At 38.0% G+C, this 14,401-nt stretch overlaps 1 protein-coding gene across 5 annotated transcripts in view; it reads right to left on the bottom strand.

Moving 5' to 3' along the window:
* Positions 1-14,401, bottom strand: part of CDK8 (cyclin dependent kinase 8) — a 140,770-nt gene that overhangs the window by 55,198 nt on the left and 71,171 nt on the right. For all 5 annotated transcript variants that reach the window (XM_028107086.2, XM_028107094.2, XM_028107104.2 and 2 more), the window contains exon 2: positions 11,089-11,164. In XM_028107086.2, the coding sequence (XP_027962887.1) occupies positions 11,089-11,164 (76 nt within the window). The remainder of the gene's footprint in view (positions 1-11,088; positions 11,165-14,401) is intronic.

Raw genomic sequence — 14,401 nt, 5'->3', positions numbered from 1 at the left:
ACCACATGGAAATAAAATATCAACAATAAACTACCTCAAAAGACTCACATTTAAAAAAATTTTTTATTAAGTTTTTTTATTATAATTCCAGTGTAGTTAACATAGAGTGCTATACTAGTTTCAGATGTATAATATAATGATTTGACAATTCTATACATTACTCAGTGCTCATCATGGTAAGTGTACTCTTTAATCCCCAACCCCTATTTCATCCATCTCCCACCCACCTCCCCTCTAGTAATCATCAGTTTGTCCTCTATAGTTAAAGTCTGTTTCTTGGTTTGACGTTTTGCCTTTTTGCGTGTTTTGTCTCTTAAATTCCACATGAGTAATATCATAAGGTATTTGTCTTTCTCTGACTTACTTCACTTAGCATTATACTCTCTAGCTCCATCCATGTTGTTGCAAATGGCAAGATTCCATTCTTATGGCTGAATATTTCTGTGTGCGTGTGCACGCGTGCACACAGGCGTGCACGCACACACACACACCTCGTCTATTCATTCATCTATCGATGGACACTTGGGCTGCTTCCACAATTTGGATATCATAAATGATCCTGCAATAAACAGAGGGGTAAATGTATCCCTTTGAATTTCTGGGGTAAATACCCAGTAGTGTGATTACTGGACTGTAGAGTAGTTCCATTTCTAACATTTTGAGGAATCTCCATACTGTTTTCCACAGTAGCTCCACCAGTTTGTATTCTCACCAACAGTGCACCAGGGTTCCTTTTTCTCCACATCCTCACCAACAGTTGTTGTTTCTTGTGTTTTTGACTTTAGCCATTCTGACAGGTATATGGTAATATCTCACTATAGTTTTGATTTGCATTTCCCAGATGATGAGTGATGTTGGGCATCATTTTTGTGTCTGTTGGCTATCTGGATGTCTTCTTTGGAGAAATGTCTATTCATGTCTTCTGTCCATTTTTAAATTGGGTTATGTGTTTTATGGGTGTTGAGTTATATCAATTCTTTATATATTTTGGACACTAACCCTTTATAAGATATGTGATTTGCAAGTATCTTTTTCCATTAAGTAGGTTGCCTTTTGATTTTGTTGACTGTTTCCTTCACTGTGCAAAAACTTATTTTGATGTAGTCCCAATAGATTACTTTGGATTTCATATCCCTTGCCTCAGGAGACAGATCTAGAAAAACGATGCTATAGCCAACGTCAGGGAAATTACTGTCTGTGCTCTCTTCAAGGATTTTTATGGTTTCAGGTCTCACATTTAGGTCTCTAATCCATTCTGAGTTTATTTTTGTATATGGTGAAAGAGAGAGGTCCAGTTTCATTCTTTTGCATGTCCAGTTTAGCCCAGTTTCCCCAAAACCATTTGTTGAAGAGACTGTCTTTTTTCCATTGTATATCTATTCCTTTGTCAAAGATTAACTGACCATATAATTATGGGTTTATTTCTGAGTTTTTTATTCCATTCCACACATGTGGAATGGAATAAAAATTAAACTATAAATATATATTTTAAGATTTAATTTATTTGAAAGCAAGGAGTGTGAGAGCAAGTTGTGAGGAGAGGAGCAGAGGAAAAAGGACAAGCAGGCTCCAGGCTGAGTGTGGAGCCTGATGCAGGGTTCAACCTCACAACCCTGAGATCATGACCTAAGCCCAAATCAGGAGTGAGACACATAACCAACTGAGCCACCCAGGCACCCCTAAAAATTAAACACTATATTTCTAAATAATCCATGAAAAAAAGAACAAAGAAAACTGAAAATATTCTGTACTAAATGATAATGAAAATACAATGTAACAAAACTTATGGAATACAAGTAGAATACAGCTTGGAGGAAAATTATAGTTATTTTAATTGCTTATTGCAAAGAATAATTTAAAATCAATGACCTAAGGCTCCACCTTAAGAAGATAGAGAAATGCAAGTCTAAAGTAAAAGGAAAAGTATAATAAAGATAAGAGCAGAGATCAATAATATAGACAGAAAATACAAATTTCAAACCGCAATGAAACAGGACATCACCAAAGAAACTACAGATGTGAAAAGATAACGGAATATTATGGACAAGTTTGTGTTAATAAATTCAACAACTTAAACAAAATAGACAAATTAGATACAGACAAATTACAGGGGCGCCTGGGTGGCTCAGTTGGTTAAGTAAGTGTCTGCCTTCAGCTCAGGTCATGATAGCAGGGTCCAGGAATCGAGCCCCGCACTGGGATCTCTGCTCAGTGAGAAGTCTGCTTCTCCCTCTCCCTCTGCCTGCCATTCCCCGTGCTTGTGTTTGTGCACCACCCCCAAAAGTCAAATAAATAAATAAAATAAAAAAAAAGAAATAGACAAATTACATAAAAAATACAATATATCAAACACAAGATGAAAAATAAAATCTGAGAGCTCTTTATCAACTAAGTAAATAGTATTGGTTGGTGAATTCTATCAAACATTTAAGAAAGAAAAACTATAAATCTTACAAAGACTATCAGAATATGGGGGATAAAAAAAGGCTGCCTAATGTGTTTCATGAGGGTAGCACAATCTTGATACCAAAGACAAAGACATTACAGGACAGATACAGACCAACATCCTTCAAACTCATTCACTTCAAACTCCTTTATAACACATTAGTAAATCAACTCTAGCAATATATAACCAAGCAGGCATTATTTCAAGAATGCAAAACTGGATAAACATTAAAAATCAATGTAACCGGTCGGAGTAAGATCGCAGAGGAGTAGGAGACCTAAATTTAGTCTGGTCCCAGGAATTCAGCTAGATAGGGATCAAACCATTCTGAACACCTACGAACTCAACAGGAGACTGAAGAAAAGAATAGCAGCAACTCTCTGAACAGAAAAGCGACCACTTTCTGGAAGGTAGGACATGCGGAGAAGTGAATCCCAGGCAATATATGGGAAGACAGACCGCGGGAGAGGGAGCCTCCGTCAGCCAGCTACCAGCAAGTGATAGGGCAGCAGAGCACAAAATCGGAACTGTTAGAAGTCAGCTCCGCTGAGGGACTTCACTCCAGTGGCTAAGCGGGAGGTGGAACCCTCACTGGGACAGTGTGGTGTCAGGACCCTTGGGGTCGCAGAAAGACCGGGGGTGCCTGAGTGCGGCAGAGCTCCCAGGTATAAAAGCGGGGAAGCCGGCTGCAAAGACGGAGCGAAGGAATGGGCTCTCAGCTCAGGGTAGCCATAAACTGTGATCCGTGGCACAGTCGGGCCGCTGCTCTTACAGCAGGGACCCAACAAGCAGCAGATCCGGGGAGACTCTCCTTCCTTCCTCCCCGGGGAGGAGCAGTGCAGGAGCGCACCTGAGGGATCTGCTGGGTTTGGAGACTCCACTCGGGGACGGGTGGAGACAGAAATGCTCAGTCACAGGCCGGGTGAGCACAGAGTGAGGCCAGAGACTGGGGAGATGGGAGTGATTAAATGCTTTTCTCTGGGGGCTGACTGAGAAGCAGGACCCCAAATTCTCGGCACCTCCAGGGCAGAGATTGGGAGGCCACCATTTTCACTCTCGTCCTCCAAAGCTGCACAGAAAGCTTGCAGGGAACAAAAGCTCCCAAGAGCAAACCCGAGAAGATTACTTAGCCCGGCCCCCTGCAAAGGCGGGGAAATTCTGCCTCTGGCAAAGACATCTGAGAACCACTGCAACAGGCCCCTCCCCCATAAGATCAGCAAGAACATCCAGACAAGACCAAGTTTACCAATCAATGAGAACCGCAGAACTTTAGCACTAGGGGAATACATCACATAGAATTCATGGCTTTTTTCCCCATGATTCTTTAGTCTTTCAAAGTTAATTTTTTTAATTTTCTTTTTCTTTTTTAATTTTTCTTTTTCCCTCTTTCAACCAACATCTTCTCAATCCCTTTTTTAAAAATCTTTTTTATTTTTCATTTTTAGAGTCATACTCCACCCCTTCATAGTAGTTAACCTTATTTTGTGTGTGTGTGTGTGTGTGTGTGTGTGTGTGTGTGTGTGTGTGTGTATGCAATAAAAAATGGAGGCTCTGCTAGGATAAATGAGGAAGAAGAGAGAATTAGTGATATAGAAGACCAAATGATGGAAAATAAAGAAGCTGAGAAAAAGAGAGATAAACAACTACTGGATCATGAGGGAAGAATTCGAGAGCTAAGTGATACCATAAGACAAAACAATATTAGAATAATTGGGATCCCAGAAGAAGAAGAAAGAGAGAGGGGGGGCAGAAGGTATATTGCAGCAAATTATACCAGAGAACGTCCCTAATTTGGGGAAGGAAACAGGCATCAAAATCCAGGAGGCACAGGGAACCCCCTTCAAAATCAATAAAAATAGGTAAACACCCTGACATCTAATACTAAAACATACGAGTCTCAGAGACAAAGAGAAAATCCTGAAAGCAGCTCGGAACAAGAGATCTGTAACCTACAATGGTAGAAACATTAGATTGGCAACAGACCTATCCACAGAGACCAGGCAGGCCAGAAAGGACTGGCATGATATATTCAGAGCACTAAATGAGAAAAATATGCAGCTAAGAATACTATATCCAGCTAGGCTGTCATTGAAAATAGAAGGAGAGATAAAAAGCTTCCAGGACAAACAAAAACTAAAGGAATTTGCAAACACAAAACCAGCCCTCCAAGAAACATTGAAAGGGGTCCTCTAAGCAAAGAGAGACCCTAAAAGCAGCATAGACCAGAAAGGAACACAGACAATATACAGTAACAGTCACCTTACAGGCAATACAATGGCACTAAATTCGTATCTTTCAATACTTACCCTGAATGTAAATGGGCTAAATGCCCCAATCAAAGACACAGGGTATCAGACTGGATAAAAAAAGAAGACCCATTGATATGCTGTCTGCAAGAGACTCATTTTAGACCCAAAGACACCTCCAGATTGAAAGTGAAGGGGGTGGAAAACGATTTACCATGCTAATGGACACCAAAAGAAAGCTGGGGTGGCAATCCTTAGATCAGACAAATTACATTTTAAATCAAAGACTATAATAAGAGATGAGGAAGGACACTATATCCTACTTAAAGGGTGTATCCAACAAGATCTAACAACTGTAAATATCTATACCCCTAACATGGGAGCAGCCAATTATATAAGCCAATTAATAACAAAAGCAAAGAAACACATTAACAACAATACAATAATAGTAGGGGACTTTAACACCCACCTCAGCGAAATGGACAGATCATCTAAGCAAAAGATCAACAAGGAAATAAAGACTTTAAAGGACACACTGGACCAAATGGACTTCACAGATATATTCAGAACATTCCATCCCAAAGCAACAGAATACACATTCTTCTCTAGTGCCCATGGAACATTCTCCAGAAGAGATCACATCCTAGGTCACAAATCAGGTCTCACTGGTACCAAAAAATTGGGATCATTCCCTGCATATTTGCAGACCACAGTGCTTTGAAAGTAGAATTCAATCACAAGAGGAAAGTCAGAAAGAACTCAAATACATGGAGGCTACAGAGCATCCTACTAAAGAATGAATGGGTCAACCAGAAAATTAAAGAAGAATTAAAAAAATTCATGGAAACCAATGAAAATGAAAACACAACTGTTCAAAATCTTTGGCATGCAGCAAAGGCAGTCCTGAGAGGAAAGTATATAACAATACAAGCCTTTCTCAAGAAACAAGAAAGGTCTCAAATACACAACCTAACCCTACACCTAAAGGAGCTGGAGAACAACAGCAAATAAAGCGTAAATCCAGCAGGAGAAGAAAAATAAAAAAGATCAAAGCAAAAATCAATGAAATAGAAACCAAAAGAACAGTAGAACAGATCAACAAAACTAGGAGCTAGTTCTTTGAAGGAATTAATAAGATTGATAAACCCCTGGCCAGACTTATCAAAAAGAAAAGAGAAAGGACCCAAATAAATAAAATCATGAATGAAAGAGGAGAGATCACAACCAACACCAAAGAAATACAAAGAATTATAAGAACATATTATGAACAACTATATGCCAGCAAATTAGATAATCTGGAAGAAATGGATGCATTCCTAGGGATGTATAAACTACCAAAATTGAACCAGGAAGAAATAGAAAACCTGAATAGACCTATAACCACTAAGGAAATTGAAGCAGTAACCAAAAATCTCCAAACAAAAGCCCAGGGCCAGATGGCTTCCCAGAGGAATTCTACCAAACATTTAAAGAAGAATTAATACCTATTCTCCTGAAACTGTTCCAAAAAATAGAAATGGAAGGAAAACTTCCAAACTCATTTTATGAGGCCAGCATTACCTTGATCCCAAAACCAGACAAAGACCCCATCAAAAAGAAGAACTACAGACCAATAGCCTTGATGAACATGGATGCAAAAATTCTCACCAAAATACCAGCCAATAGGATCCAACAGTACATTAAAAGGATTATTCACCATGACCAAGTGGGATTTATCCCTCAGCTGCAAGGTTGGCTCAACATCCACAAATCAATCAATGTGATACAATACATTAACAAAAGAAAGAACGAGAATCACATGATCCTCTCAATAGATGCAGAAAGAGCATTTGACAAAGTACAGCATCCTTTCTTGATCAAAACTCTTCAGAGTATAGGGATAGAGGGTACATACCTCAATATCATAAAAGCCAATCTATGAAAAACCTACAGCAAATATCATTCTCAATGGGGAAAAGCTGAGAGCTTTCCCCCTAAGGTCAGGAACGCGGCAGGGATGTCCACTATCACCACTGCTATTCAACATAGTATTAGAAGTCCTAGCCTCAGCAATCAGACAGCAAAAAGAAATCAAAGGTATCCAAATCAGCAAAGAAGAAGTCAAACTCTGTTTGCAGATGATATGATACTTTATGTGGAAAACCCAAAAGACTCCATCTCAAAACTGCTAGAACTCATACAGGAATCCAGTAAAGTGGCAGGATATAAAATCAATGCACAGAAATCAGTGGCATTGCTATACACCAACAAGACAGAAGAAAGAGAAATGAAGGAGTCGATCCCATTTACAATGGCACCCAAAACCATAAGATACCTAGGAATAAATCTAACCAAAGAGGCAAAGAATCTGTACTCGGAAAACTATAAAATACTTACGAAAGAAACTGAGTAAGACACAAAGAAATGGAAAAACCTTCCATGCTCATGGACTGGAAGAACAAATATTGTGACAATGTCAATGCTACCTAGAGCAATCTACATTCAATGCAATCCCTATCAAAATACCATCAACTTTTTTCAAAGAAATGGAACAAATAATCCTAAAATTTGTATGGAACCAGAAAAGACCCCGAATAGCCAGAGGAATGTTGTATAAGAAAGGCAAAGCTAGTGGCATCACAGTTCTGGACTTCCAGCTCTATTACAAAGCTGTCATCATCAAGACAGTATGGTACTGGCACAAAAACAGACACGCAGACAGTATGAGGTTCCTCAAAAAGTTGAAAATAGCGCTACCATATGACCCAGCAATTGCACTACTGGGTATTTACCCCAAAGATACAAATGCAGTGATCCAAAGGGGTACGTGCACCCCAATGTTTATAGCAGCAATGTCCACAATAGCCAAACTGTGGAAAGAGCCAAGATGTCCATCGACAGATGAATGGATAAAGAAGATGTGGTAATATATATATATACAATGGAATATTATGCCCATTAAAAGGAATGAAATCTTGTTATTTGCAAGGATGTGGACGGAACTGGAGGGTTTTATGCTGAGCGAAATAAGTCAATCAGAGAGAGACATGTATCATATTATCTCACTGATATGAGGAATTCTTTTTCTTTTTTTTGATATGAGGAATTCTTACTCTCAGGAAACAAACTGAGGACTGCTGGAGTGGTGGGGTGTGGAAGGGATGGGGCGGCTGGGTGATAGACATTGGGGAGGGTATGTGCTATGGTGAGCGCTGTGAATTGTGTAAGACTGTTGAATCAAAGACCTGTACCTCTGAAACAAATAATACATTATATGTTAAAAAAAAGAAGAAGATAGTAGGAAGAGAAAAATGAAGGTGGGAGAATCGGAGGGGGAGAGGAACCATGAGAGAATATGGGCTGAGAAACAAACTGAGGGTTCTAGAGGGGAGGCCAGTGGGGGGATGGGTTAGCCTGGTGATGGGTATTAAAGAGAGCACATATTGAATGGAGCACTGGGTGTTATACGCAAACAATGAATCATGGAACACTACATCAAAAACTAAGGCTGTAATATATGGTGATTATCATAACATAATAAAATTAAAAAAAAAATCAATGTAGCCTACCAATGTAACAGAATAAAAGAGAAGTATAGGGTCATTTCAGTACATGTAGTGAAAAAGTGTCTGATAAAATTCGATACCACTTATGAAAAAAATAGAAGGAACTTCCTTAGTCTGACTGATGGCATCTATAAAAAAAAACCAGATAGCTAGCATTTTACCTAATGGTGAAACACTGAAAACACTTTCCCCAAGATTCGGAACAAGTTAAAGATATCCATCCTCATTACTCTTCAACACTATATGAAAGGCCCGAGCCAGTGCAATAAGAAAAGAAATAAAAATAAAAAGATGGAAAGAAGGAAAACTTTCTAAATTGCAGATGACATAATTATTTATGCAGAAAATTTGCATATTAAAACTTACCAGTGAATTTACATATATATCTAAAATGTATGATATTTTAAAAGTTCTATTTTTTCTTTTTAAAGTTCTTTTTCTAAGTATAGAAGCAAACAAATGGGAAATAAAATTTTAAATTAAAATTTTAAAAATAATCCCATTTACAATAGTGCCAGAAAACATGAAGTCCTTAGAAATGAATCTAATGGAAGGTGTGCCAAATCTCTACAACTAAAAACTATAAAACACTGTAGAGAAAATTAAAGAAAATCTTTAAAAATAGAAAGTATATCTTTTTAGATCTATGGTTTGGATGTGTCAATATTTCCTGAATTGATTTCAAACTATAATTCCAGCAGGCATAGTTTAGAAATAAAAATTGACTAGGTGATTCAAAAATTTATATGATAATGCAAAGGACCTAAAATAGCCCAATCCTGAAACAGAAGAATAAGGCTGGTGGCCGTTTACAATCTCACTTCAAATCTTGCTGTAAAGCTAGAGTGACCTGATATTGTCATAAGTATAGACAAAGAGATGGAACAGAATAGAGTCCAGAAATAGTCCATACTTACACAGTCACTTAAGTTTTTACAAAGGTGCCAAACAAATTCAATGGGGAAGAAACTTTTTAAAAAAATGATGTTACAACAACTGTACATTCATATGGGGTGAGGCGGGAAAGAAACTCAAACCTTACATCACACCTATACAAACAAAAATGAATTAAGTATAACATAAACTAAAAAATAAAACCAAAAATATAGTTTCTAGAAGAAAACACAGGAGAATTTGTTCACAATCGTAAAGATTTCTTCAGCCAGATACAGAAATCAATAGTCATAAATAGGAAAAATTAGTAAATTTCATCAAAAATAAAAATTTCTGCTCACTTTAGGTTGAAGAATCGTAATAAAATACATTAAATATAAGTTTTTGCATTTCTTTCTATGCTTAACTGCATTTACAGTTATCAACATATACATGAAGAACGTCTGTTCCTAAAATGAATGGAGTTGTTTTTAAAACATTTTGTTGAAGTTTAATAAAAAGAGAAAAGCACATGAACCCTAAGTGCACAGCTCAGTGAGTTCTTACACAGTAAATCCATATAACCAGACCCAGAACAAGATCAAGAAACAGAACATTACTAGAATCCTGAAAGTTCCCTTGTCTCCCCCTTCCATCACTCCCTGACCCCTCCAAAGGTAATCTCCAGCATGACATCCAACATCACTAACCACAGTTTAATGGATTTTAATTCTTTAAACCTAACTAGAACATGTAGAACTGTAGATGTTGAAGAACTGACAGTTAAGGTACAGATATCCTCCCTCTAGATTCAAGAATATTAAAAACCTATCAATTACTTGAAATACAATTTCCAACACGGCATACCTTTGGTTAAGAAAGAATGCCCTCCACCTCACCTCTACTCTTCCCTCATGGAGGTAATTCTTACGTGTCTTCCAAAACCTGCAACCCTCCTTGATTCTCTCGGTTACATGTAGATAATTTTCTCATTCTCCATACTTCTTTCATTGTGCTTAGTACACTATTATTGTAAGATTTATGAGTGTCTTTCCTCATCGGTGTGTAAATATTTAAGGTCAGGGACTCTCATTTGTTCTGTTTCTTTACTTTGACCTACTCTAGTTCCCATCAACATGACACACATCAAATGGTTGATAACTGAAAACCCAGTGGTATAGAATCTGTTAAACGGGTAAAATTATTTAAATTAATATACCCAGGTAACAACAGCCTATTATCTGTAGATAGATACAAGGGCTAAAAATGGCAAAAGCAAAGATTATAAAATATATTCTAGAATATTTTAATTATAGCCAGAAAAGACAAATTTGGATCTATAGTGTTAAAATAGTAAAAACTGAGGTAAAATCTCATGGAAGTAATACTCAGTTTAAATGTGTGAATAATTATTTAGTAATGCATTAACATGAATATTTTCTTTTGGAATCAAAATGAGATTCTAATACCATATGGAAAGCTATGCTTCCAAAAGAAAACAGCACGTATTTTTACATATTCAAATGAACAGACAGATAAAATGAAAATCAATAACACAATCTCATTTTAAGTTCACATAAGTAATGATATCAATCTCATCTTATTAAAATAGAAATATTAATTTTAATGAACTAACATACATATTCATACAAATTTACTTTTATTGCACCCAATGAAATAATAAGAATTACTGGACCCTTAATATTTAGTGACATTTACTGGAAAAATATACATTTATATAAACAACTAAGATTGACTTACTCCCAAATGAATGAATTATACAGTTATTTCTGCTAGAACTACATGCCACCTTTACTCCTCTTAGGAAACAAATATATTTTTCTATAGATCGTCAATATGAAAAATATTTACCAACTTTCAATTAATGTGTATATGTGACAAATACAAGTCAGAGACCTACATAGTTGATACTCATAAGTCAATTGATAATAATGATTATAAAAAGAACTTCACTTACTGCTATTTCTCTACATGCCGACATAGAGATCCCAGTTCCTTCTATTTGTTTTAAAGCATAGTCTTTATCATCTTTCCTGTAAAAACAAAGTTATTTTAATATTTGGATAAAACTAAATTTATGTGCATTTTTAATAAAATACATAAATCACATACTTAATATATTTTTGACATCTTTCACATGTAATCACATAGTATCATATAGGAAAAAGGTTTTATATAATCTAGTTCAATCCCATTATTTGATGAGGAAAGTTAGACTCAAAGTAATAAAGACTTGTCCAAGGCTCCATGTTTTGGGAAGACAAAGATTCAGAAATAGGTTCTTCCTGTTCTAATATGTATACATTTCTTTTCTATATATGCGTGTGTGTCTGTGTACACTGTACACTCAGCACACACACATACACAACTTGCTTTCTAAAACCTTTTCAGATATTGGTGGGTCAAAAAAATCAGGGTCAAAAAACTAAGAAATGAATGTATCACTAAAGTACAAAATGGTGATAATTTCAAACAAGTTATAGTCCTCATATCCCCCAATACCTCTGAAGAGAGTCACTCAACATGTGTTTATTGAGCACTTACTATGTATTCAGACCTGTGCTCAGTACCAGGGATACAGCAGAGTTCCTTCTTCTATGGAGCTTTCTGTGTCTACTAGCCTAGCCAGATAAATAACTAATACACCACAATACAGTATGATAAGTGCTCTGACAGTGCAAGTGCAAACCACCGAGGTTACTCAATGGTTACTCTGGTAGAGGACCTAAGCAAAAAATTCTCAAAAGAAGCACCATTCAAATGAGGCCTAAACAGCACTCGAAATTTTTTACTCGGGACCCCTTTACTCTCTTGGATATTACTGAAGATTCTCAAGAGTTTTTGTTTTATCTATCACTATTTACCCTATTAGATTTTTTAAATGGAACTTTTAAAAACATGAAATGCAAAAGCATACATCTATTAGCCACCAGAGCAATGGTATCATCAGGTTATGACACCTTTGAAAAAACCCACTGTACATTCATGAGACAGTGAGAAAAGGAAATGCCGATGACCCTTGAACAACATGGGTTTGTACTGCATTGTCCATTTCTTACACACAGATTTTTTTTTGATAAATACAGTACAGCACTATAAGTATATTTTATGATTTTCTTAACACTTTTCTTTTTTCAAACTTACTTTATTGTAAGAATACAGTATATAACACATGTAAATATGTATTGGGTGCCTGGGTGGCTCAGTTGGTTAAACAACTGCCTTTGGCTCAGGTCATGATTCTGGAGTCCCAGGATCAAGCCCTGCACTGGGCTCCCTGCTTAGCGGGGAGTCTGCTTCTCCCTCTGACCCTCTCATGCTTTCTCTCTCTCTGAAATAAATAAAATCTTTTAAAAAATATATATTAATCGGGAGGCGGAGCAAGATGGCAGAGGAGTAGGAGACCTGGGTTTCATCTGGTCTCAGGAATTCAGTCGAATGGGGATCAAACCATTCTGAACACCTACGAACTCAACAGGAGATCGAAGAAGAGAGTAGCAACAACTCTCTGAACAGAGAAGCGACCACTTACTGGAAGGTAGGACGTGCGGAGAAGTGAATCCGAGGCGATATTCGGGAGGATAGACGGCAGGGGAGGGGGCCTCCGCCGCTTCTGGCAAGTGACAGAGCCAGGGAGCACAAAATCGGAACTTTTAGAAGTCGGCTCCGCTGAGGGACGTCACTCCAGTGGCTAAGCGGGAGGTGGAAACCTCGTGGGACAGTGTGGTCTCAGGACCCTCGGGGTCACAGAAAGACCGGGGGTGCCTGAGTGCGGCAGAGCTCCCAGGTATCGGAGTGGGGAAACCGGCTGCAGAGATGGAGCCGAGGTGCGGGCTCTCAGCTCCGGGTGGCCATAAACTGTGATCCGCAGCCCAGTCAGGCCACTGCTTCTCCAGCAGGGACCCAACAAGCAGCAGAGCCGGGGAGACTCCCCTTCCTCCCCTGGGAGGAGCGGCGCGGGAGCACACGGCAGGGATCTGCTGGGTTTGGAGACTCCACATGGGATCGGGTGCCAGAGATAGAAACGTTTGGTCACAGGCTGGGTGAGCACAGAGTGTGGCCGGAGACCGGGGAGACGGGAGTGATTGACTGCTTTTCTCTAGGGGTGCACTGAGGAGCGGGGCCCCCAGTTCTTGGCTCCTCCGGGCGGAGATTGGGAGGCCACCATTTTCACTCCCATCCTCCAAAGCTGTACCGAGAGCTTGCAGGGAACAAAAGGTCCTGAGAGCAAACCCGAGCAGATTGCTTAGCCCGGACTCACAAGGGCGGGACAATTCCACCTCCAGCAAAGACATTTGGGAACCAAATGCAACAGGCCCCTCCCCTAGAAGATCAGCACGAACAGCCAGCCAAGACCAAGTTTACCCATCAAGGAAAACGGGAGAACACCAACACTAGGGGAATACTGCACATAGAATTCATGGCTTTTTTACCATGATTCATTAGTTTTTCAAAGTTAATTTTTTTAACTTTTTTTCTTTTGAATTTTTCTTTTTCCCTTTTTCAACCATCTTATCAATACCTTTTTTAAAAAAAACATTTTTATTTTTCATTTTTAGAGTCATATTCTATCCCTTTATAGTAGTTACTCTTATTTTTGGCATATATATATAAGTTGTTCACTCTTTAAAATTTTGAGATAGTTTCTTCTAATAGATCAAAATATACCCTAAATCTCTAGTGTATGGCTTTGTTCTAGTCTCCTGCCTCATCACATTCTCTCCCCCCCTTTCTTTTTAATCTTCTTCTTTCTTTTTTCAAACAACTTCTCAATTCCTTTTATAAAATCTTTTATAATTTTCATCTTTACAGTCATCTTCCATCCCTTCATTGTATCAACCCTTATTTTGCACATATTAAAGTCTTTCTTTCTCTACAATTTTAGGAGGCACTATCTTCTAACAGACCAAAATACACCCAAAATCTAGGGTGTGACACTGATCTATGCACTAGCCTGATCATATTTGATCATATTCTGTTTTGTTTTTTGTTTTGTTCTGTTTTTGTTTGTTTTTATCTTTTTCCTTTTCTTTTTTTTTCTCCTTCTCTTTTCTTTCTTTCCCTTTCTTTTCCCCTGGTTTCAGGTCTTTTCTAATTTATTTAGAGTATATTTTAGGGGATGTTGTTAACCTGTTAGCATTTTCTTCTCTCATTCATCTATTCTCCTGTGGACAAAAGGACAAGACGAAAGGAATCACCTCAGCAAAAAGAAAAGAGGTAGTACCTTCTGCCAGGGACCTACTCAATATGGACATCAGTACGATGTCAGA

The sequence above is a fragment of the Eumetopias jubatus genome, unplaced genomic scaffold, assembly GCF_037043125.1.
Source record: "Eumetopias jubatus isolate StellerSeaLion01/CBP00866 unplaced genomic scaffold, mEumJub1_p1.0 scaffold_3, whole genome shotgun sequence".
NCBI classification, from domain to species: domain Eukaryota; kingdom Metazoa; phylum Chordata; class Mammalia; order Carnivora; family Otariidae; genus Eumetopias; species Eumetopias jubatus.
The sequence above is the reverse complement of the archived record's forward strand: the minus strand, read 5'-3'. Positions and strand labels throughout refer to the sequence as shown.